This window comes from Salvelinus sp. IW2-2015, linkage group LG18, assembly GCF_002910315.2.
Source record: "Salvelinus sp. IW2-2015 linkage group LG18, ASM291031v2, whole genome shotgun sequence".
Taxonomy (NCBI): Eukaryota; Metazoa; Chordata; class Actinopteri; order Salmoniformes; family Salmonidae; genus Salvelinus; species Salvelinus sp. IW2-2015.
In genome coordinates this window covers 28401483-28427011 of record NC_036858.1, presented here as the reverse complement: position 1 = coordinate 28427011, position 25529 = coordinate 28401483, and the positions used below count along the sequence as shown (strand labels likewise).

General features: G+C 41.8%; 1 protein-coding gene across 6 annotated transcripts in view; it reads left to right on the top strand.

Annotated features, from left to right (window-relative positions):
- LOC111978048 (B-cell linker protein) overlaps positions 1-24876 on the top strand; it is a 30487-nt gene extending 5611 nt beyond the window's left edge. Inside the window, exons 3-24 of one of the 6 annotated variants that reach the window (XM_070448417.1) lie at positions 12834-12880; positions 17670-17735; positions 18936-18997; positions 19203-19243; positions 19432-19549; positions 20058-20176; positions 20328-20388; positions 20590-20673; positions 20830-20855; positions 20955-20980; positions 21125-21181; positions 21341-21371; positions 21513-21564; positions 22442-22505; positions 22634-22661; positions 22759-22789; positions 22994-23069; positions 23243-23274; positions 23468-23523; positions 23696-23779; positions 23943-24098; positions 24211-24876. In XM_070448417.1, the coding sequence (XP_070304518.1) occupies positions 12834-12880; positions 17670-17735; positions 18936-18997; positions 19203-19243; positions 19432-19549; positions 20058-20176; positions 20328-20388; positions 20590-20673; positions 20830-20855; positions 20955-20980; positions 21125-21181; positions 21341-21371; positions 21513-21564; positions 22442-22505; positions 22634-22661; positions 22759-22789; positions 22994-23069; positions 23243-23274; positions 23468-23523; positions 23696-23779; positions 23943-24098; positions 24211-24327 (1434 nt within the window). In that variant the 3' untranslated portion in view covers positions 24328-24876. Of the gene's footprint in view, positions 1-12833; positions 12881-13520; positions 13798-14840; positions 14965-17669; positions 17736-18935; positions 18998-19202; positions 19244-19431; positions 19550-20057; positions 20177-20327; positions 20389-20589; positions 20674-20829; positions 20856-20954; positions 20981-21124; positions 21182-21340; positions 21372-21512; positions 21565-22441; positions 22506-22633; positions 22662-22758; positions 22790-22993; positions 23070-23242; positions 23275-23467; positions 23524-23695; positions 23780-23942; positions 24099-24210 lie in introns of those variants that run through there. The other 5 variants (XM_070448415.1, XM_070448416.1, XM_024007819.2 and 2 more) reach the window with 5 other exon arrangements.
- The last annotated feature ends 653 nt before the right edge of the window (positions 24877-25529 follow it).

Below are 25529 nucleotides of genomic sequence, written 5' to 3'. Positions count from 1 at the left end.
GAGGATCAGCATGGCGGATGTGTTGTTACCTACCCTCACCACCTGGGGGCGGCCAATCAGGAAGTCCAGGATCCAGTTGCAAAGGGAGGTATTTAGTCCCAGGGTCCTTAGCTTATTGATGAGCTTTGAGGGCACTATGGTGTTGAATGCTGAGCTGTAGTCAATGAATAGCATTCTCACATAGGTGTTCCTTTTGTCCAGGTGGGAAAGGGCAGTGTGGAGTGCAATAGAGATTGCATCATCTGTGGATCTGTTGGAGCGGTATGCAAATTAGAGTGGGTCTAGGGTTTCTGGGATAATGGTGTTGATGTGAGCCATGACAAGCCTTTCAAAGCAAAGGCTACAGACGTGAATGCTACGGGTCGGTAGTCGTTTATGAAGGTTACCTTAGTGTTCTTGGGCACAGGCAGTATGGTGTTCTGCTTAAAAAAAATTGGTATTACAGACTCAGACATGGAGAGGTTGAAAATGTCAGTGAAGACACTTGCAAGTTGATCAGTGCATGCTCGCAGTACACACCCTGGTAATCCATCTGGCCCTGCGGCCTTGTGAATTTTGACCTGTTTAAAGGTCTTACTCACATCGGCTGAGGAAAGCGTGACACACAGTCTTCCGGAACAGCTGGTACATGCATGTTTCAATGTTATTTAGCTCAAAGCGAGCATAGAAGTAGTTTGTTGTCTGGTAGGCTCGTGTCACTGGGCAGCTCTCGGCTGTGCTTCCCTTTGTAGTCTATAATGGTTTGCAAGCCCTGCCACATCTGACGAGCGTCAGAGCCGGTGGAGTACAATTCGATTCTTAGTCCTGTGTTGACCCTTTGCCTGTTTGATGGTTCGTCGGAGGCATAGCGGAATTTCTTATAAGCTTCCGGGTTAGAGTCCCGCTCCTTGAAAGCGGCAGCTTTAGCCTTTAGCTCAGTGCAGATGTTGCCTGTAATCCATGGCTTCTGGTTGGGGTATGTATATACGGTCACTGTGGAGCAGACGTCATCGATGCACTTATTGATGAAGCCAGTGACTTATGTGGTGTACTCCTCAATGCCATCGTAGGAATCCCGGAACATATTCCAGTCTGTGCTAGCAAAACAGTCCTGTAGCTTAGCATCTGCTTCATCTGACCACTTTTTTATTGATCTAGTCACTGGTGCTTACTGCTTGAATTTTTGCTTGTAAGCAGGAATCAGGAGGATATATTATGGTCAGATCTGCCAAATGGAGGGTGAGGGAGAGCTTTGTATGCGTCTCTGTATGTGGAGTAAGGTGGTCCAGAGTTTTTCCCTCTGGTTGCACATTTAACATGCTGATAGAAATTTGGTCAAACGGATTTAAGTTTTCCTTTCATTAAAGTACCCGGCTACTAGGAGCACCGCCTCTGGGTGAGCGTTTTCTTGTTTGTTTATGGCGGAATCAAGCTCATTCAATCTTGTCTCAGCGCCAGCCTCAGTCTGTGGTGGTATGTAAACAGCTACAAAAAATACAGTGACAACGCTCTAGGTAGATAGTGTGGTCTACCTTCAGGCTCTGATCAGGCCCTACACCCAAACAAGGGCACTGCGTTCATCCACCTCTGGCCTGCTCGCCTCCCTACCTCTGAGGAAGTACAGTTCCGCTCAGCCCAGTCAAAACTGTTCGCTGCTCTGGCACCCCAATGGTGGAACAAACTCCCTCACGACGCCAGGTCAGCGGAGTCAATCACCACCTTCCGGAGACACCTGAAACCCACCTCTTTAAGGAATACTAGGATAGGATAAAGTAATCCTTCTCCCCCCCCCCCCCCCTTAAAAGAGTTAGATGCACTTTTGTAAAGTGGTTGTTCCACTGGATATCATAAGGTGAATGCACCAATTTGTAAGTCGCTCTGGATAAGAGCGTCTGCTAAATGACTTAAATGTAAATGTAATGTAAATGTCTACAGCTTATCATGAGATACTTTACCTCAGGTGAGAAATAGCTCGAGACTTTCAGTGTATAACCATCCAGCTATATGTTGATAGTGTAGTCGTTCAGCCACGACTCCGTGAAGCATATGATATTACATTTTTGAATGTCTCCGGCGCCATTTTGAATGTCTCCGGCGCCTTTCTACCTCATTTCAGCATGTGTGGGTGCTGAGGGTGCCTTGCATATTTATGTGGTACTTTAACCATATGGTTGGCTGTGCATGCAGCTCTCAGAAAGTGAGCAGATATAACATATCATAATTATTCCAAAGGCACAACAGAGGGCAGTTCAGCGGAGGGGCAGTCTTTCCACGCCATCTTTGGCTAGAAGCAAATCCTGGATGTTGTTTGAAAATGTAGCAGTTCAATATTTCTCCCTATACTTTATATGGTGGAGTGCCTTACGTCACTCAGCAGAGGAGTACTATAGTATGTAAGTCATGGAAGATGTGGTTGGACAGAGGGCAAGTGTCTTGTCACAGAGGGAGATAATAACACCATCAAGTCTGAGATCCTCCCTTTTTTTCCTTTTTCCTTGCTAAATGACAATAGTTTAGTTTCTTATGTTGATTTTAGGAGAGAGCATGCCGTGTCAGATTGTGGCTCTACCTCTCTCTCTTTCCTCGAGCTGATTTAGAATTCAAACCAGTCTCTTCAAAGCCAAGTTGGAAAATGATTTGTGAGGTACTGCAGAGTGAAGAAGCTCTAGTATCTTCTCCAGAGGGCACCGCTGGTATTCAATATGTAGGAGTGGTTGTAGGGCATAGGCCTGTTCTGTTTCATTCAAACACCGTGAGAAACTTGACATAAATAATTACATCTGAGGCCAGCAGATGAAAAGGCACTCAGGCGATTTAGTGTCAAAAGGATAAGCCTGGTTTTAGGCAGCTACTTTTTTTTCCAGCTGCAAGGGAGTGAATGCTTGCATCGTGTGCGTGGGGGTCTGTTTCTACTGTGACCCCTTTCATATTAAGTCATATTAAGTAATAATAGAAGCAGGTTCATGATTTAATCATCTGTGAATCCGTTTGATAGAGAGAATGCTGGTGGGAGGAGCTATAGGAGCACGGGCTCATTGTAATGGCATGGAATGGAATAAATGGAACGGTATCAAACAAATCAAACATATGGAAACCGCATGTTTGACTCTGTTCCATTTATTCCATTCCTGCCATTACAATGAGCTCATCCTCCTATAGCTCCTCCCACCAGCATTCTCTCTATCAAACTGATTTACAGAAGATTAAATCATGAACCTGCTTACGAAAGTTAATTACGCGAGGAACCTTCTTCAAATAGAATGTTCCCCTCTTGGCACCTCTCCTTATGGTGCATGCTGTGTTACTCATCTAAGAAAATGTAGAAGTACAATATTGCACCTCACAGTTACACCATCACTCTCTAACTGCTTTGGTAACCATGAAGTCCTTCATTTGCATTACACAGTAAACACAGATACAGTACATTATTAGTAACTACACTTAACATGTTCACATATGTTATTATAAGTATTAGAAAACTGTGTAGATAAAACGACCTTGTTCCAAATACATGACCGTACAGGTCACTGAATAGCCTACGCGTAGACCAAGATCAAGAAGTCGACAAAAACAATTAGTATTCTATTCATCATCATTTTACAATTGGTATTAAATTTGTTTTTATAATCACTGAAATCCAATTCAACATAACACATGCAAGAGCTAACAAAACGCAATATAGCATGAGACCAAATGAGGACCTGAAGCAATCAATTATGAATGAAGAGAGAAATACATAATTTAGCAGGATTTAGAGCATATTTTATGTTAATCATTTTTGGTGTAGTTTTTCTCTGGAATTCAAGGCAAATTCCTTGCTTCAAAGATAGCCATGAAAACATATCCAGGGGAAGTGCAGTCAAAAACATGATTCTGTTATTTTGATGATATTTCTGCACTATGATGTCGAAATCAACACTGAAATTGTGAAAATGATGATGATGTCCTTTTTGTGTAAGAGCTGTTTGAAAAAATGCCTGGAATTTTTGCCTGTTCAGGTGGGATGAAATGTTGGTATTTTATTAGGATCCCCATTAGCTGTTGAGAAAGCAGCAGCTACTTTTCCCAGGGTCAACACAAAACATGAAACATGACATATTACAGAACGTTAATTGACAGGAACATCTCAAGGACAGAACTAAATAAATAAAACAAAATATCTAGGTCAAATATGGGAAAGGCGTTGTGCCGTGATGTGTTGCCTTACCTGTTTMTTTTTTTTACCAGGTTTGCTATTAATTTGAGCAATATGAGATGGGAGGGAGTTCCATGCAATAATGGCTCTATATAATACTGTACGGGTTTTAAAATTTGTTCCGGATTTGGAGACTGTGAAAAGACCCCTGGTGGCATGTCTGGTGGGGTAAGTGTGTGTGTCAGAGTTGTGTGTAAGATGACTATGCAACACATTAATGTTTCTTATCAAAAGAAGAAGTAATGCAGTCAGTCTCTCCTCAACTCTTAGTCAAGAGAGACTGGCATGCATAGTATTTATATTAGCCATCTGATTATAATGAAGAGCAAGACGTGCAGCTCTGTTCTGGGCCAGCTGCAACTTAACTAGGTCTTTCTTTGGAGCACATTACCACATGACTGGACAATAATCAAGATAATGCAAAACTAGAACCTGCATGACTTGCTTTTTGGAGTATGGTGTCAAAAAAGCAGAGAACAGACCTCTCCCCATCTTTACAACCATTGAATCTATATGTTTTGACCATAACAGTTTACAATGTAAGGTAACACCAAGTAATTTAGTCTCCTCAACTTGTTAAACAGCCACGCCATTCATTACCAGATTCAGGTGAGGTCTAGAGCTCAGGGAATGCTCTTAGTTTTAGAGATGTTCAGGACCAGTTTATTACTGGCCACCCATTCCAAAACTGACTGCAACTCCTTTATAAGGGTTTCAGTGACATAATTAGTTGTGGTTGCTGACGCGTATATGGTTGAATCATCAGCATAAATAGAAACACAGTTTTTGTTTAATGCCAGTGGCAGGTCATTGGTAAAAATAGAAAAGAGTCGAGGGCGTAGGGAGCTGCGGTACACCACACCCTACATGTTTCATTTGAGAAGCTTCCATTGAAGAAAACCCTCTGAGTTCTATTAGTTAAATAGCTCTGAATCCACGATATGGCAGATGTTGAAAAGCCATAAAACATTGGGTTRTTGGTCACCTCCCTGACAATGGTCCTTCTCCCCCGATTGCTCAGTCTGGCCAGCCGGCCAGCTCTAGTAAGAGCCTTGGTGGTTCCAAACTTCTTCCATTTTTAGAATGATGGCCACTGTGTTCTTGGGGACCTTCAATGCTGCATACATTTTTTGGTACCCTTCCCCAGATCTGTGCCTTGACACAATCCTGTCTCGGAGCTCTACGGACAATTCATTCGACCTCATGGCTTGGTTTTTGCTCTGAAATGCACTGTCAACTGTGGGACCTTATATAGACAGGTCTGTGCCTTTCCAAATCATGTCTAATCAATTGAATTTAACACAGGTGGACTCCAATCAAGTTGTAGAAACATCTCAAGGATGATCAATGAAAACAGGATTGAGCTCAATTTCCATATTATTATTATTATTATTATTTTCACCTTTATTTAACCAGGTAGGCCAGTTGAGAATAAGTTCTCATTTACATTTGAGACCTGGCCAAGATAAAGCAAAGCAGTGCGACAAAAATAACAACACAGAGTTACACATGGGATAAATAAACGTACAGTCAATAACACAATAGAAAAATCTATATACAGTGTGTGCAAATGCAATAAATAGGCCATAGTGGCGAAATAATTACAATTTAGCATTAACACTGGAGTGATAGATGTGCAGATGATGATGTGCAAGTAGAGATACTGGGGTGCAAAAAGAGCAAAAATAAWTAACAATATGGGGATGAGGTAGTTGGGTGTGCTATTTACAGATGGGCTGTGTATAGGTGCTGTGATCGGTAAGCTGCTCTGAAAGCTGATGCTTAAAGTTAGTGAGGGAGATATAAGTCTCCAGCTTCAGTGATTTTTGCACTTCCAGTCATTGTTCCAGTCATTGGCAGCAGAGAACTGGTAGGAAAGGCGCCAAAAGAGGAGTTGGCTTTGAGGTGACCAGTGAATATACCTGCTGGAGCGCGTGCTACGGGTGGGTGTTGCTATGGTGACCAGTGAGCTGAGATAAGGGGTGCTTTACTGGCAAAGACTTATAGATGACCTGGAGCAGTGGGTTTGGCGATGAATATGAAGCGAGGGCAGCCAATGAGAGCATACAGTCTCAGTGGTGGGTAGTATATGTGACAAAACGGATAGACTACATCCAGTTAGCTGAGTAGAGTGTTGGAGGCTATTTTGTAAATGACATCGTCGAAGTCAAGGATCGGTAGGATGGTCAGTTTTACGAGGGTATGTTTGCAGCAGGAGTGACGGAGGCTTTGTTGCAAAATAGGAAGCTGATTCTAGATTTAACTTTGGATTGGAGGTGCTTAAGTGAGTCTGGAAGGAGAGTTTACAGTCTAACCAGACACCTAGGTATTTGTAGTTGTCCACGGTATTCTAAAGTCAGAACCGTCCAGAGTAGTGATGCTAGTCGGGCGGGTGGGTGCGGGCAGCGATCGGTTGAAAAGCATGCATTTAGTTTTACTAGCATGTAAGAGCAGTTGGAGGCCACGGAAGGAGTGTAGTATGGCATTGAAGCTCGTCTGGAGGTTTGTTAACACAGTGTCCAAAGAAGGGCTAGAAGTATACAGAATGGTGTCATCTGCGTAGAGGTGGATCAGAGACTCACCAGCAGCAAGAGCAACATCATTGATATATACAGAGAAAAGAGTCGGCCCGAGAATTGAACCCTGTGTCACCCCCATAGAGACTGCCAGAGGTCCGGACAACAGGCCCTCCGATAGTCATTTGAGAAACCAAGGCTGTTGAGTCTGCCAATAAGAATTTGGTGATTGACAGAGTCGAAGGCCTTGGCCAGGTCAATGAAGACGGCTGCACAGTACTGTCTTTTATCGATGGTGGTTATGATATCGTTTAGAACCTTGGAAACCAGATTGCATAGCAGAGAAGGTACGGWGGGAATCGAAATGGTCGGTGATCTGTTTATTAACTTAGCTTTCGAAGATTTTAGAAAGGCAGGGCAGGATGGATATAGGTCTATAACAGTTCGGGTCTAAAGTGTCTCCCCCTTTGAAGAAAGGGATGCCCGCAGCAGCTTTCCAATCTTTAGGGATCTCAGACGATACGAAAGAGAGGTTGAACAGGCTAGTAACAGGGGTTGCAACAATTGCAGTGGATAACTTTAGAAAGAGAGGGTCCAGATTGTCTAGCCCAGCTGATTTGTAGGGGTCCAGATTTTGCAGCTCTTTCAGAACATCAGCTATCTGGATTTGGGTGAAGGAGAAGCAGGGGGGGGGCTTGGGCAAGTTGCTGCGAGGGGTGCAAAGCTGTTGGCCGGGGTAGGGGTAGCCAGGTGGAAAGCAAGGCCAGCCGTAGAAAAATGCTTATTGAAATTCTCGATTAATCGGTGGTGACAGTGTTTCCTAGCCTCAGTGCAGTGGGCAGCTGGGAGGAGGTGCTCTTACTCTCCATGGACTTACTCTCCATTGGTTCCTAACTTCCCTAAAAAGTTGCATATCGCGGAGGCTATTCGATGCTAATGCAATACGCCACAGGATGTTTTTGTGCTGGTCAAGGGCTGTCAAGTCTGAAGTGAACCAAGGGCTATATCTGTTCTTAGTTCTACATGTTTTGAATGGGGCATGCTTATTTAAGATTGTGAGGAAAGCACATTTAAAGAATAACCAGGCATTCTCTACTGACGGGATGTGGTCACTGTCCTTCAAAGATACCCGGGCCAGGTCGATTAGAAAGGCCTGCTTGCTGAATTGTTTAAGGGAGCATTTGACAGTGATGAGGGTGGTCGTTTGACCGCGGACCCATTACGGACGCAGGCAATGAGGCAGTGATCGCTGAGATCCTGGTTGAAGACAGCAGAGGTGTATTTAGAGTGCAGGTTGGTCAGGAGGATATCTAAGAGGGTGCCCGTGTTGACGGATTTGGGGTTGTACCTAGTAGGTTCCTTGATAATTTGTGCGAGATTGAGGGCATCTATCTTAGATTGTAGGACGGCCGGGGTGTTAAGCCCAGTTTAGGTCACCTAACAGTACGAACTCTGAAGATAAATGAGGGGCAATCAATTCAAATATGGAGTGCAGGGCACAACTGGGGGCTGAGGGGGGTCTATAGCAAGCGGCAACAGTGAGAGACTTGTTTCTGGAAAGGTGGATTTTTAGAAGTAGAAGCTCGAACTGTTTGGGCAGAGACCTGGATAGCATGACAGAATTCTGCAAGCTATCTCTGCAGTAGATTGTGACCCCGCCCCTGCCCACTTTATGCAGTTCTATCTTGCCGGAAAATGTTGTAGTTGGGGATGGAAATTTCAGAATTTCAAAAACAAACTTAGGGAGGAGGCTTCTGATGTTAATATGCATGAATCCAAGGCTTTTACGGTTACAGAAGTCAACAAATGATAGCACCTGGAGAATAGGTGTGGCACTGGGGTCTACAGGGCCTGGGTTAACCTCTACATCACCAAAGGAARATAGGAAGAGTAGGATAAGGGTACGGCTGAAGGCTATAAGAACTGGTTGTCTAGTGTGTTGGGAATAGAGAATAAAAGGAGCAGATTTCTGGGCGTGGTAGAATAGATTCAGGGAATAATGTACAGACAAGGGTATGGTAGGATGTGAGTACAGTGGAGGTAAACCTAGGCGTTGAGTGACGATGAGAGAGGTTTTGTCTCTGGTGGGACCAGTTAAGGCAGGTGTGGGGGGTGGGACAAAAGAGCTATCTAAGGCCAGGTGACCGGGACTGAAGGCTCTACAGTGAAATAAAACAATAAGGACTAGCCAAGACAGCAGTAGACAAGGCACATTGACATTAGAGAGAGGCATAAAGCAGTCACAGGTGTTGATCGGGAGAGCTAAGACAACAACGGGTAAATGGAGATGAATGGGTCAGTTAGGTACATACTTAGCTGGCTAGCTGGCTAGCTCCTAAGTTCGAGGCTGGGGCCAACAGATTAACAAAATGACYTACCGTGTTATTGAAACAGTCCACGGGGCATCAGCTGTGTAGCCGAGTGATRATAGGGTCCAAAGAATAGCAATAGGTGAGTCAGGGAGCCGTTCAGWAGTCAGTACTACGCTAGGCGAGTGGGAGACACGGCGCTTAGAAAGCTAGTGGGCCAGGGCAAGAAGATGGGTCTTCGGTGACATTGCAACAGAAAATCCCGTTGAGACCACATTGGGCGACCACGTCGGCAAACCAGTCGTGATGGATCGGCGGTGCTCCGCGTCAACAACAAAGGGTCCAGGCCAATTGGCAAAATAGGTATTGTAGCCCTAGAATTAGCTGGTATATGGGCCMAGCTCGTGGRTAGCTCAAGGCTAACTGATGCTTGCTTCGGGATAGAGGTGTTAGCTAGCGTCAGCTAACAGGAGCCACTCGGTAGCAGCTAGCTAGCTGCTATGATCCAGTGTAATGATCCAGAGCGACAGGAATCCGGTGATGMMGTAGGGGGAAGCAGTCCGATATGTTGTGCAGACTGGCATGTTTTGTCCGAGCTAAAGCTGGCGGTGTCCGAGCTGAAAGGTGAGAACAAAGATTAGTAGCTAGTTAGCTGGCTAGCTCCTGACGTAGGTTCCAGTTATAAGGAATAAAAATAGCAGATCCGTACCACATTAGGTGAGGCGGGTTGCAGGAAAGTATATTTAGCTCATAGATAGAATGTGAGATTAAAATGTATAAGAGAAAATATTTTTTTTAAACGTCTATTTACACGGGATAAGACAAAGACAAARAAAGACAAACACAACACACGACCGACTGCTACGCCATCTTGGATTTATCCAAGAGTCTCATAGCAAAGGGTCTGAATACTTATGTACATAAGGTATTTGTTTTTTATGTTTAAAAAAAATGCAAAAAAATCGAATACCTGTTTCCACTTTGTGTTTATGGGGTACTGTGTGTAGATTGCTGAGGATTTTTATTTATTTAATCCATTTTAGAATACGGCTGTAATGTAACAAAATTTGGAAAAAGTCAAGGAGTCTGAATACTTTCCGAAGGCACTGTAGCTACTATATTGTGATCACTGTTCCAATGGGTACGGATACAGCTTTACAGTATTATTTCAAATGTGATCAATACATGTGGATGATCTTGTCCCTGTAGTGCTTGTAAACACCCTGGTAGGTCGATTAATAACCTGAACCAGATTGCAGGTACTGGTTACAGTGAGAAGCTTCCTCTTGAGCAGACAGCTTGATGAAAACCAGTCAATATTCAGGTCCCCAAGAATGTAGACTTCTCTGTTTACATCACATACACTATCAAGCATTTCACACACATTAGTTAGTTACTGACTGTTAGCACTTGGTGGCCTATACCAAAATAATAAGCTTCAGATGAGGCAGGTTTAACCTGTTACCACAGAACTTCAATAACACTTAATATGAGATCTTCTCTAAGCAATACAGGGAAATGGCTCTGAAAATATACTGTACACTATATGTACAAAYGTATGTGGACACCCCTTCAAATTAGTGGATTCGGCTATTTCAGCCACTCAGCTCTTCAGTACGGGCCATTCTACTAACTTTGCAGCACAATAATTGTTCGTCGGGAGGTTCATTAAATGGGTTTCCATGGCCAAGCAGCCGCACACAAGCCTAAGATCACCATGTGCAATGCCAAGCTTCAGCTGGAGTTGTGTAGTCTCGCCGCCATTGGACCCTGGAGCAGTGGAAACGCATTCTCTGGAGTGATTAATCACACTTCACCATCTGGCAGTCCGATGAATCTGGGTTTGGCAGATGCCAGGAGAATGCTACCTGCCCCAATGCATAGTGCCAACTGTACAGTTTGGTGGACGAAGAATAATGGTTTGGGGCTGTTTTCATGGTTCGGGCTAGGCCCCTTAGTTCCAGTGAAGGGAAATCTTAACGCTACAGCATACACTGACATTCTAGACAATTCTGTGTTTCCAACTTTGTGGCAACCGTCTGGGGAAGGCCCTTTCCTGTTTCAGCATGACAATGCCCCCATGCACAAAGCAAGGTCCATAAAGAAATGGTTTGTCGAGATCTGTGTGGAAGAACGTGACTGGCCTGTACACAGCCCTGACCTCAACCCCTTCGAACACCTTTGGGATGAATTCGAACGCCAACTGCGAGCCTGGCCTAATTGCCCAACATCAGTGCCCGACCTCACTAATGCTCTTGTGGCTGAATGGAAGCAAGTCCCCGCAGCAATGTTCCAACATTTTGTGGAAAGCTTTACCAGAAGAGTGGAGGCTGTTATAGCAACAAAGGGGGACCAACTCCAAATTAATGCCAATGATTTTGGAATGAGATGTTCGATGAGCAGGTGTCCACATATTTTTGGTCATGTAGTGTATATAGCAATACCTCCCCGTAAGCATTCCTGTCTCTTATATAGATGTTATATCTTTGTATCGCTACTTCTGTCTCATCAAATTAATTATCTAAGTSAGTCTCAGAAATGGCTAATATCTGAATGTTATCTGATGTTAGCCAGTTATTGATTTTAGGAACCTTATTTCTAAGGCTACATAAATATGGGCTATTTTCATCCCTTTCCTGGGTAGCGTCTCATAATATGTAAAAGAACAAACAGAGCAAGATATAAATAAACATTCAGCAGCCCATTAATCAGTTGGTGTGTGTAAGTGTGTGAGCTGCGGGGTTGAAGCTACAAACCCATGGGCTTGGCTCTCTCATCCCTTCCAGGCTTTTAGGAGGGAGGGTGGACAGTGAGCCTGTCATAGAGGATGTAAGCAATGTCCCCACGTGCTCCGGCAGCTTTCATGGCCGGGAATAGTTATTTCATCTTCTGGCGCACAGCTTCAGGATAGTAATTGTTGAGGAAGACAAGTTCTTGGCTCTTTCCAGAACAGCAACCTTGTCATCGAACCTCCGAATCTGATCGGATTATTCTGACCAATGACCAGTCATCTTTTATTTGCGTATGTATCCTCCTACTGTGAAGGAGTAAGCGGGGTAGGCTCTAGACTCTAGACGATCCTATCTGCCGTTGTAAATAAACATTTGTTCAAGAGATTTAAATTAAAGAGACTGCACAGAGGCTTTAACATTTATTGAGGGATGTGCGTGAGTAGACATTCAGATAAGTCATCGGAATTGTTTCAAAGGGTAACATGTCACGGGACTGGAATGAAACATTTAGTAAACAAATGATGGACAAAATAAGATTGAATGTAAATCTGCTCCGGATCAACGTGCACAAGTAGGGCCATACAATAACAATCCTTTTCACATTAAAAGCAAGCATATAGCGAAGGCTTTTAGCTGTTTTAGCGCCATGCTGCCATCTAATGTAAGGTAAGAAGTGATACATTCCATAAGTGGTCTCTACTATTGTKTCAGCTACTCCAGTGGTTTTCAAACTTTTTTCGGTTACTGTACCATCAAGTACATTCAGGTCTGCCCAGAATACCCTTGAAGTACTCCTTCATGTGCATTTTACCAGTAAGCCTATGGTCTCATGAGTCTTCTCAAGTACACCCTGTGGATAGGCCAAGTACCAAGTCCTTGTACCCCTAACGGAAAACACTCTGCTATTGCAGTTATATACTACTCAACTTGTATCCACCTTCAATCAGCATATTACTGAATGTTTTGTAAAACAGAATGACAGACTGTTATGTTATTTTACAAAACCCAACATAACAACACATTCAATTACAGTAAAGAACACAGAGATTTGAAGTTAAAAAATATTTAATTTGTATCATCTATCTTTCTGCTTCTCTTACAGAATCTGTCTGACAGTGATATGACCAGGTTCAGCCTCATCCATCAACTGTGAGTAACCCTCTCTTCATACTACTCTCTCTGTGTGTCTTTCTCGCTCTGTGTGTCTTCCTCTCTTGTGGTCTTCCCTCATGTGAAAATAGCAGAGGCCTTTTTTTAACCAGGCAAGTTAGTTAAAAACAAGTTCTTATTTACAATGACAGCCTACCAGGGAACTGTGGTTTAACTGCCTTGTTCAGGGGAAGAACAACAGTTTTTTACCTTGTCCGCTCAGGTATTCGATCCAGCAACCTTTCGGTTACTGGCCCAACGTTCTAACCACTAGGCTACCTGCCCCCCTAACCGCCGCCCCTTTCAAGTACCAAGAGAGCACTACAAAGAGAAAGAGTGTGTGTGTGTGTGTGTGTGTGTGTGTGTGTGTGTGTGTGTGTGTGTGTGTGTGTGTGTGTGTGTGTGTGTGTGTGTGTGTGTGTGTGTGTGTGTGTGTGTGTGTGTGTGTGTGTGTGTGTGTGTGTGTGTGTGTGCGCGTGTGTGTTTTCTCGTGCGCGTGCCTCTCTCACTTTCCTCCCCGAGGTATAAATGATCAATCTATATTACTAGGCTGATGCATTTACTGTGAACTCTTTCCTTAAGAGTTCCCGTTTTCGTGTGGTTAATCATAAACTTGTGCAATAAGGAAGTTGAATAAGCAATTGAGGCTCACACCAACGTGTTCATGATTTTCCGGCTTTGTTTCAGTGTTTCTACTGTTGTTCTATTGTTTGGTTTGTTTGATATCTGATGGAGAATCCAAACAGATGGATTATTAGGGAGCCAGAGCTCTAGAGGGAAARGTAAAATGGCCTCTCCTCCTGATCAAGATTTGCTAGTGGTGTAATAGTTACTATTCTTATGTTACGCTTCGTGGCTAACTAAACATAGCTCCAGAGAAATCTATACTAAATAAGCAACATGAGTCAACTGTCAAGGTATGTGAAACAGAAACCGTACGTGCTTATGAGCTAAAATAATGTACTATTACACTCTTAGAAAAAAGGGTTRGAAAAGGGTTCTGCAGCTCTCTCCATAGCGGAACCCTTTTTGGTTCCAGATAGAACCCTTTTTGGTTACAAGTAGAACTCTTTTGGGTTCCATGTAGAACACTCTGAGGAAAGGTTCTACATGGAACCCAAAAGGGTTCTTCCTGGAACCAAAAGGGGTCCTTCAAATGGTTCTCCTATGGGGACAGCCGAAGAACCCTTTTTGGTTCTAGATAGCACCTTTTTTCTAAGTGTGTAGTAGTCTATGTCTAATTTCTGCTCATATTGGTAGGCTTGTGGCTAATGGGTAGACGTTCAAAGAGGTCACGACCAGCTTCAAAATCATGTTGTTAAACATTTCTGTTGTCTTGCCTGTTGGAACACATGACCCCGCAAAAAGAAACAGAATATTGTAACAATTCAGACCCCTAAAAATAGGAATGTGAGCTTTTTGTTGTTGTATCATTGATAAACTAGAGTGCACAGTCAACCCATGTCATTTGCTAATTATACTGTATGTTCCAATGCAAATTGAGCCTAATAGCACTTAAAAACACAGCGTGAATCCTGACTAGAACCCTTATTGAAGAATATTCCTGAATGCCCAACAGATTGAGCCTGTATATTGCACAGCAAAAGCATCAGGGAGTCGTTTCAACAGTGGCTTTGAATTATGTTTTTTTTTGTATTTTAGCAACCTGTGTGTGTTTCCATCTCTTGGGCAATTGACAAATGTCATTAAAGGCTCCCCTCTCTGTTTACTGTGCTGGCTGGTCAGAGGATTGTCACAGCAGGGGCAATATTTATCTTTTTAATCTGCCATGTTGTTGTGTGGTGGGAATGTTATTGTGTAAATCCAAATTACACTGAAAACAGAATTGTCTTCATGACTAAACTCAAGAAGTGGAAAGGAGAAGTGATTGCTCTTGCAGAGGTATAATTATTTTCCCACCACTATGATGACATTTTAGGCAGGCAGCCAGTGCCAGTGAATTCACAACACAAGCATTGAGCTGGATAGTAGCTAGACGCAGCAGGTGGTCTCTCGGGTCAATTTACTCATTAAGATATGGATACATTTAACAAGCTCACAGCTCCTGCAAGTGTAAAACTTCGGTAAGAGATACCCATATTGGTATGCAATATTATGTTGGGCAATGTATTTGTAACACTGGGAAATATGTTATATTGTTAACCTTTGTAATCAAAACCAAACTTTTTTTACAATTTAAATTCTGGCTATTATTCAATGATGACCTATTTCTATAGAAGACGGAGTGGCAACTGGCAAGTAAAGAAATGCCTACCGTAAATATATAATTGTATACACTAAGTTCCAACAGGTTATAATACTGTACATCTGTTCCATTGTTTTCCGCAATGCTCACAATAATACATTTACCAGACAATTTTTCTCTGTACCTTACCGTAGGCCACAGAAACTATTCCATCCAATGTTGCATCCAGATGAAGTTAAACAGTAAAAAATGTGTTTAAGCAAAAACGGTTTATTTATGATGGCTCTAGCTGGCTGTTACATAAATCAAAATCTAAAGTGAGAGGGAATGCGGTAAGAGAAGACTGACTAGTGTGGATGTTACTGTAATTCCACGTCTCGCACCTGTCTCCCTCATGCTCTCAATCTGTAATGTAGGCTTCAGTGATTGAGTGAGTTTGAGTGTGTATGGGTGTGAACTTTATACACACCTACGGTTCATCTTCACCTCCAAGTGCTAGCCAACGCGGAATGTTGACTCTGAAAGACTGCAACTATGGTTTTTGCCAGAGCCATATATTTAGACCTTGCCATATATACACACACATATACACATATAAGACCCCTTGACTTTTTCCACATTTTGTTACATTACAGCCTTATACTAAAATGCATTAAATTGTTCAATCTTCACACAATACCCCATAACGACAAAGCAAAAACAGGATTTATAATTTAGAAATAGCGTCATGCTGCCATCTAGTGTAAGGTAAGAAGTGTTACATTCCATAAGTGGTCTCTACTATTGTATCAGCTACTCCAGTGGTTCTCAACCTTTTTTCGGTTACTGTACCATCAAGTACATTCAGGTCTGCCCAGAATTCCCTTGAAGTACCCCTTCATGTGCATTTTACCAGTAAGCCTATGGTCTCATGAGTCTTCTCAAGTACACCCTGTGAACAGGCCAAGTACKCCCAGYGGGTGTAATAAAAAATGGAAATATGTAATTTACATAATTATTTAGACCCTTTGTTGAAGCAACTTTGGCAGCAATTACAGCCTCAAGTCTTCTTGGGTATGACGCGACAAGCTTGGCACACCTGTATTTGGGGAGTTTCTACCATTTTTCTCTGCAGATCCTRTCAAATTKTGTCAGGTTGGATGGGGTGCGTTGCTGCACAGCTATTTTCAGGTCTCTCCAGATATGTTCGTGGCTGGGCCACTCAAGGACATTCAGAGACTTATCCCGAAGCCACTCTTGTGTTTTCTTGGCTGTGTGCTTAGGGTCGTTGTCCAGTTGGAAGGTGAACCTTCGCCCCAGTCTGAGGTCCTGAGGTACTTTGCTCCGTCCATCTTTCCCTCGATCCTGACTAGTCTCCCAGTCCCTGCCGCTGAAAAACATCCTCACAGCATGATGCTGCCACCACCAAGATTCACCGTAGGGATGGTGCCAGGTTTACTCCAGACGTGAAGCTTGGCATTCAGGCCAAAGAGTTCAATCTTTGTTTCATCAGACCAGAGAATCTTATTTATCATGGTCTGAGAGTCCTTTAGGTGCCTTTTGGCAAAATCCAAGTGGGCGGTCACATGCCTTTTACTGAGGAGTGGCTTCCGTCTAGCCACTCTACCATAAAGGCATGATTGGTGGAGTGCTGCAGAGATGGTTGTCCTTCTGGAGCTCTGTCAGAATGACCATCAGGTTCTTGCTAACCTCCCTGACAAAGGCCTTTCTCCTCCGATTGTTCAGTTTGGCCAGGTGGCCAGCACTAYGAAGACTCTTGGTGGTTCCAAACGTATTCAATTTAAGAATTGTATTGTTATTTATTTAACCTTTATTTAACTAGGCAAGTCAGTTAAGAACAAATTCTTATTTACAATGGCGGCCTACCCGTCATTGTATGGAGGGTAGGCCACTTGAGGTTAGGCCACAAYAATGATGGAGGCCACTGTGTTCTTGGGGACCTCCAATGCTGCAGACATTTTTTGGTACCATTCCCCAGGTCTGTGCCTCGACACAATTCTGTCTCGGAGCTCTACGGACAATTCCTTCGACCTCATGGCTTAGTTTTTGCTCTGACATGCACTGCCAACTGTGGGACCTTATATAGACAGGTGTGTACCTTTCCAAACCATGTCCAATAGATTTAATTTACCACAGGTGGACTCCAATCAAGTTGTAGAAACATCTCAAGGATGATCAATGAAAACAGGATGCACCAGAGCTCAATTTCAAGTCTCATAGTAAAAGGGTCTGAATAATTGTGTAAATAAGGTATTTCTGTTTTTTAAGCTTAATACATTTGCAAACATATCTAAAAACCTGTTTTCGCTTTGTCATTATGGGGTATTATGTGTAGATTAATGAGGGAAAAAATGTATTTAATCCAATTAAGAATAAGGCTGTAACGTAACAAAATGTGGAAAAAGGGAAGGGGTCTGAATACTTTCCGAATGCACCGTATGTGTGTGCTGTAACATTTTGTCTAGCACGTGTTATTGTCTCCAAATGGTATTAACAGTTATGTACTGTATTACGTTTATGAACACTGCATGATTTTTGTTGAATATGATACCTTTAATGAGAAGCTTTAAACGTGTCTTCCAGCCAGCTTCAGAAGATGGTCCAGGATATCAAGAAGAATGATGGCAGTATCCTAAACAGGCTGAGAAGGTCAGTTGATCAAAATAAATGTTTGACACTCCATAAACAGAGAGCATTGTTTAACACCACTCTCTGTTACCCACAAGTTCGCAAGGACACTAGTTTTCCCCTAGTTCCTTATATTGAGTTATACACTACACTGACGAGGTAGAGGTTGGCATGTATCTGAAATGCAGTATATGAGGGGAATGAGATTCCAGCATCTCTATATGTGGGAACCAGAGCAGAGGTATGTATGGCATTGGAAATACAGCTCAGTTCAGCTCAGTTCAGCTGAGAGTGCAGTCCACTCACATGGTATAATTTCTTCAATGTTTTTTTGTGGTGATAAACAAGGTTATTAAAGTTTTTTAACTAGTTTTTACTTCGTTTAGTTTTGGGGTTTTGATTTGGAATTCAGTTTAGTTTCAGTTAGTTTTGAGAGCTGATTTGCTAGTTTTAATTRATTTTTAGTTGTATAAAAACATATGTCATATTTTGGGGGTAATAGGTTAGGTTAGGTTGAAATTCTAAAGTAAATTTCAATGTGACTTGGATTTGAAGGGAATAGCRCCGAGACAAGAATTTGGTGGAAATGTATCTCGCCCATGTTTAACCCAATCCAATGCTTTTTAACTTTTGTAAGAAGAATCAAATTAGCTACAAATAAGTTTTTTTTGCAGGTTAACTAGTGATAGCTAGTGATAGTAATGCACAAGCTATGCCTGTTTGAAACATCGCATTCGCCTGGCCGCATTAACCCGCAAGATAATAGTTTCAGTACATTTTTTTTTTTACAGGTTTGTTCGTTATTTTATTTCAGTTTACAAAATAGTTTTTTCATGATTAGTTTTAGTTTCAGTTTTACTTTACTACAGTAACCTTGGTGATAAGTGGCTATTCCTCTTTCTTCAATTTGAAAATAGACAAACAGAGAAACATGTACAGACAGGTGGCTTTACTCTCTCTCTCTTTCCCTCCTTGAAAAGGAGCCGCTGGCACACAACTGTATATGTAAACATGCTGTAGAATTAAAGTATTCAGTAATAGATCATGAAGAAATGACATAGGTTTCAGAATGAGCAGGTGATACTACACAGAACTGGGAGGGGTAACATGAATGTGTACAATCACTCTTCAGGCCCAAAGTTGAATGTCTAAAAATAGTTAAGTCCATTCTTGTTTCTAAAACTTTGGCTTTTACTCCTAACTGGTCTGTCTGTACTGTAGATTTCGAAACAAGTCATCTCCAAAACTACCTGTAAGAGACTATCGAGGTAAGACCTATCAAGGTAAGACCTCACAATGTGGCCCTTGAACTAGTGTATATTATAGTGACAAAAGTTTGTTTTTGGGGAGAATGGTCAGCAATATTTTTGCAGCAATATGTTCAGAATATGATTTCAGAAGCTATGATACATGTCTTCCCAATGCTGTAATTTCCAATTACTTTGCGTCTCATACTGTGGGGCCCTTATTTAATATTTATCTTTACAGATAATGACGTGGAGGAAGAACAGTGGTCTGAAGAAGAGTTTGTGAGTTCAATCCACATGCTATATTGATTCTAAAACACTAAAATATTAGAGAAATGCTTCTAATATAAACTTGCATCTGACAGTGCTCCCACAGACGTTTGACTAATGTCAGCAGCTGTACAGTGTTTACACTTTACATCAACCAAAGCTGTGGGACTGAGCATCTTAACGATATCATGATGTTGCAGGACAGTGACACTTATGAGGTCCCTCAAGAGGAGAAGGATGACAGCTATGAGCCTCCTCCCTGTCAGAGAGTCTTCAAATCCACTTCGTCTGCCTCCTTTCCCAGGGGGGAATACATAGGTGAGATCTCATCCACTCTGCCACACACACACACACACACATGTACGCATCCATGCAGGCATGCACACACGCAGGCACTCACGCACAACCACACAAATCTACTACTTTAAATGTGGAAGACACATTTCAGTTGAATGCATTCAGTTGTACAACTGACTAGGTATCCCCCTTTCCCTTTCCTTACTCTCTCTCTAACACTAGAGGCTATTCAAGACTACTCTATCCTCTATCTACATGTATCTATTTAATATAGAAGCTGTGTTTAGCTCATGGTAGGAGGACTACTGTATATAAATCACATATTTGATATGCTTGCATGCATGAAGGAAACGGCTGATAATATTTCTGAGTGACCGCTTGAAATGACGTGGAAACAACGTTGATTCAACCAGTATGTGCCCAGTGGGTTGTCAGTGGACCGGACAGACACAGAGCACCGCAATGACCACGTGTTGTAGCGTTATGGAAATACTGATGTCCTGTTTCTGCTTTTGCTTCTCTTTTCCAGACAGCTGCCGCAGCAGGCCGAACCACTCGCCCAGGAAGCCCATCTGGCCTCCAAAGACCACCAAACCACCCCCATCACCATCACTGCCCCCTAAACCCAACCAGCAGGACTATGATGAAGTAATGTGAAGTTGTTAMGCAAAACAAGAATGATTCTTGATGCTTTCTGTTTTCATGACAGTGCGTTATCTGTCATACCTTTATGACAGCATATTGACACCTTATTTGCCTCGTACTTTTTCATGACACATTGTACGATCACTGTCTTTAGGAAGACTACGTCAACCCAGAAAGTGACAACTATATAAACCCCACAGAGGAATCACCTGCTAGTAAGCTATCCCAATAAATTAATCAGACACTGGAAATATGATCCATATTTACAGTATACTATGTTCCTCAATTATATTATCTTCAACATACGGGTGTCATGAAACCATTGCACATTTTTATCTGTTGCCAATCACCGTCAGATAAACATTACCAAGACACCTTAATGTCAACATACAATCCACATGTAAACTTCCCTTCAGACCGTCCGATGCATGGAAGAGGCAAACCGATAACGAGCAGTCCTTCAATGTCCAAGACTGTGCCAGGGTGCTCAAATAGCTCAGGTATGTAACTGCATCTCAGCAGCGGCACTGAATATATGGAATTGTTTGGGGGGATTGATTGAATTTCAACAGATTTCCACACGTTTCATTTATTGTGCTTAATGTGCCCGACTGAGTTAGAATTTTGAGGCTTAGTCTTTTTGTTTTGTTTTTCAGATGTGTATGAAGTCCCTGACATGGAGGTAGGTTTGATAACCAACGGCTAATACATTACAATTAATAGTATAGTTAATGACTGTAGGACTATGCTTGATGTGTCCCATGTTCTCTTTCATCTAAAGGAAAACTCTCCTCCCCCACTGAGCAGGTCAGTTCTGGTTCAGGGACGGTASCACTTTTCAGACCGGGTCAAATGGGATCAACATTTCCCATGACAGAAATACAGTATCTAAATATCTATTTATTGGAAAAGACACAAAACTGACAGCTTTTTTAAATTATTTTTTTACAGACCTTCCACACTCCTCAGAGTCCCTACACAGAGTTTGCCCCCTAGAGCCAGCCCAAGGTGCTAACAATGACTACAACCTCTTCTGGAGACCAGGAAACATGGATTTTATGCATGATTGCCATTGAAGGATAAACTATTTAATAAACATGAGGTCGTTTTCTTCTGTTTCATTGCCACACTGACATGAATAATTCATATGTTCTCTTCTCTCTCCAGAATGCACATAAAGAATTGTCATCCCATCCCAGTAAGTGCTACTGTACCAAAGAGACTCTGGACTTTGTACCTGACCCCAAATACTTCCTTTGATGAGATAGTAATAGAACAGTAAAGATTGGATATTATCAGCACTGGAATCATTAACCGTTTTTTTGTTATTGTCATCCAGATCCAGGAGCCCATAGATGATGATGAATATGAAGTCTGCAATCCAGACACAAGTATGTATTCATCCATATTACCACCATCAGCCAAATGACTAAACCTTTGAACATTAATGTGACAATTATACATTCTAAAAGAAAACAGACAACTATTAACAAAGAACATTGTTCCATATCCTCCAAAATATTTGGTGTACTATGTTGGTTACTTCAATTGGCTAATTATGCCATCTAGTGGATTGCTTGATGCAAAACAAAAATGGAACATTAGTAAGTTGCATGGACTCACTCTGTGTGCATAATAGTGTTTAACATGGTTTTTGAATGACTACCTCATCTCTGTACCTCACACATACAATTATATGTAAGGTCCCTCAGTCGAGCAGTGAATTTMAAACAAATCGGCTTGAAAATCTATGGCAAGACTTGAAAATGGCTGTCTATCAATGATCAACAACCAACTTGACAACGCTTGAAAAGAATAATGTGCAAATATTGTACAATCCAGATGTGCAAAGCTTTTATAGAATTACCCAGAAAGACTGCTGTAATCGCTGCCAAAGGTGATTCTAGCATGTATTGACTCAGGGGGTTGAAAACTTATGTAATCAAGTTATATTTGTGTTTATTTTTCATATTAATTTTTTTTTAATTCTTCCATTTTGACATTACAGAGTATTTTGTGTAGATCTTTGACAAAAAAATGACAATTTAATACATTTTAATCCCACCTTGTAACACAACTAAATGTGGAAAAAGTCAAGGTGTGTGAATACTTTCTGAAGGCACTGTACATGAGACACAACACAACATACATTACAATGAATGGAAGTTAAAAGATTATAAAAGAGCATAAAATAACTTAACATTGTGTTACTTAACAGAACTTACTTTATATGTGTGAATTTACTGTATGTCATCTCTTTTCTCCTAGCTGGCAGTACAACGTCTGGGGAAAAGCCACTGCCTGCACTTCCCAAACCAATACCCAGAGAGATGTACGTGTCACTCACAAAAATTATATATCATATTTTCTATTCATTGCAGGCTGCTTGTTCACTTAGAAGAGCACCGGAAAAGTCTGGTTTCAGGGATTACCTAACTCACATAATCCTCTCTATTTTAGGAAGCCATTGAAGCCATATTTTAAACCGGTAGGGGAAACTCAAAAATATATTTTTGGGAAAAAACATGTGAAATTCTAAATTCTATGGGAAATGGTGCAGGGTGAAAATGTTTGTCTTTTTTCAGAGGCCAGATATTGCATCCGGGGGAAATGAAGGTAGTTACCTATTCCTAAACTGATTTGATTTCATAACCTTTTATGCCTAGGAAATGCATTACAGTACATAAAACACACAATTCAATGAATGACATGTCTGTATTGCTGTAAGTTGTTAAATCCAGAAAGTGTTTATGCGGTCATCCACTTGCATAATAGTAGACCACTGTAACACACTCTCTTGCTATATCTGCTTTTCCACAGGCACAGCACTGGCCACGAGGCACATTAACCAGAAACTCACGGCCACACCCCAGCCCTATGAATACAAGCGTGCCAAGTAAGAAACATCATGACTTCATAAGAAATCTCTCTATTTTGCGCCATGCAGATCTCTCTTTATAGCCTGGCCCCAGATCTGGGGCAGGGGAAGAGTTAGCAAGACAGCACAAACCGACATGCGTCAAGGCCAATATAAATTATCCCGGAATGTTCTTCTTTTCTCTACTGCAGGATTCCTCTGCCACAGATGTTGACCTCTCACAGTAAGTACAGGTCTGAGAGAGTCATGTTGATTACAAATGATATGCAAACGGCCACAGGCAGATGACCATAACATCGACCCTGACAGTGACACAACACAGCAAATATTTGTTCTGTGAATGGATTCTGCTGTGTCTATACAACACTAAATGAGTACTTTTTAAAATGTATTTTTTACTGTTTTCTAATTCCCAGAAACTGATAGAGGAACTGTAGCCACAGATGAAAATGGGTTAACAGATGCTGAAGAGGTGATAAAAACTTGACCTAAATGTCACTATTTTATTTATAACATACTACGATGTAGCTCAAAATACTGGTGATGGCTTGCACAATGCATGGATGAATACTAGATATATTAGAGCCACATGGACTTGACTTTAAACACACTTTCTTGTTTCTGTATTTTTGTGGTTGTTGTAGGGGACAGATGTCTTGAAGAAACCCTGGTATGCCAGCTCCTGTGACCGTAAGACAGCTGAGGATGCCTTGGTTCGCTCAAATAAGGCGAGTCTCACTCACATGAATACGGACAATTAAACATACTCTTATTATAATCACGGTCTTAAGATCAACTTGCATTTTTTAATAAACTAAATCATAGGTGTTAGGATAAAAATGAGACTTTGATTGCTCCAGCTGACTGTACTGTGCATCTCCTTTGTTTCAGGATGGGTCCTTCCTAATAAGGAAGAGCTCTGGTCAGGACACACAACAGCCATACACTTTAGTGGTGTTTTACAACAGTAGAGTCTACAACATCCCAGTGCGCTACATCCAAGCATCGCAGCGGTACGCACTTGGAAGGGAGAAGAAAGGAGAGGAGGTAGACAACATCTCATCTTGACGGGCTACAAAACAATGTTCTGATATCCATGAAATATAGATGGCCTGATTCCTAACCTATAGGCCTGACACCTCTTATTGTATTCCCTCAGCGTTTCACCAGTGTTTCCCACATCATTGAGAACCATCAGAGGAACCCCCTGGTACTGATTGACGGCCAGAGTAACACCAAGGACTCTACCAAACTGTGCTATGCTGTGAATCCTTAGGCCTCACTAGACCCTATCTAGTCCTATGGACCATCAGGGATTTAAGGTTCGGACTTGGAGTCACATTCCAAATCAGTGCGTCTAGTGTAAGACCTGTGTGCAAGTCATCAGGCAATTTGATGCTGCTCTCAGTCTGAAATTACTGACCATCTGTTCAGGGTTTGTGACAAACAGTTGGATTAGTCTAGTCACATTCACCAGCCATGGCTATCCAAGCAAGACCAGAATAAAATTGACTTACTGTAATGTGCTAGTCTCTCTAGACAGACGGGTTGCTTTTGGCAATGTACCAATGCTCCAGCTTAACACGTCTGTACGTAATATAACGTCGGTTGGACATAGAGGAACTACATCACTGCCTTCTCCACCTGTTGCACACATCCCCCGGCCACAGAATAGAAGCTATCAAGATGATGATCACAGGTTATTTTTAATGAGTGCATTTGGTAATTGGCTAGTTTACATCAACTACCTTCACTAAAACCACTGCAAAGGTTTTACCTGCAAACTTTGTATCGTGATTTGATGGGCGAGGTGCCTGTCTGAAGAGGACCCTCCTGGAACAATTTTTCCCTCTTTTCGGAATGTACTAAGTCAGTCCGTCATGATTACCAGACCCTAGTCACTGTTGTGGCCTAGGGTCGTGTTTCCGAGACTGGTACTGTGCCAATTCAGTAAAATAGTTKATGTGTGTACATTTTCAAACTTGTGTTGAACATTTTGCATTCTATGGGGTCTTTTCCACCAACTAAACATGGCCCCTCGAATAGTGCCATTATGTATTCTTAAAGAATAAAATATTGTAGAAGTATTATAAATAAAAAGTAACTACAGTAAGCGTGAATGGTGTATGATGCTGGTAAGCAACACCAATAGAACAAAGAAATGTCTGCAGCATTGCGTTTTATAACATATTCTTTAGTTGTGTTCATTAACTCAAAATTATTGATATACCTTTCCTTTCTTAATTGTGTTACCTGACTTACATACATATTCAATAATCACACAGATATTGTCAAACTATTTGTATTTATTGATCTGTACAACACATAATGCTACCAGGTGTGTATCAAGATAAATACATATTCGTTGTGTAAAGGTCAGGCACTTGGAGAAAAACAAATATTTCTTAAGTCAAAATTGTACCTCTTTCCCTGACTTCTCAATACTATTCCAAACCAGGTACGTCCTATAATTCATCC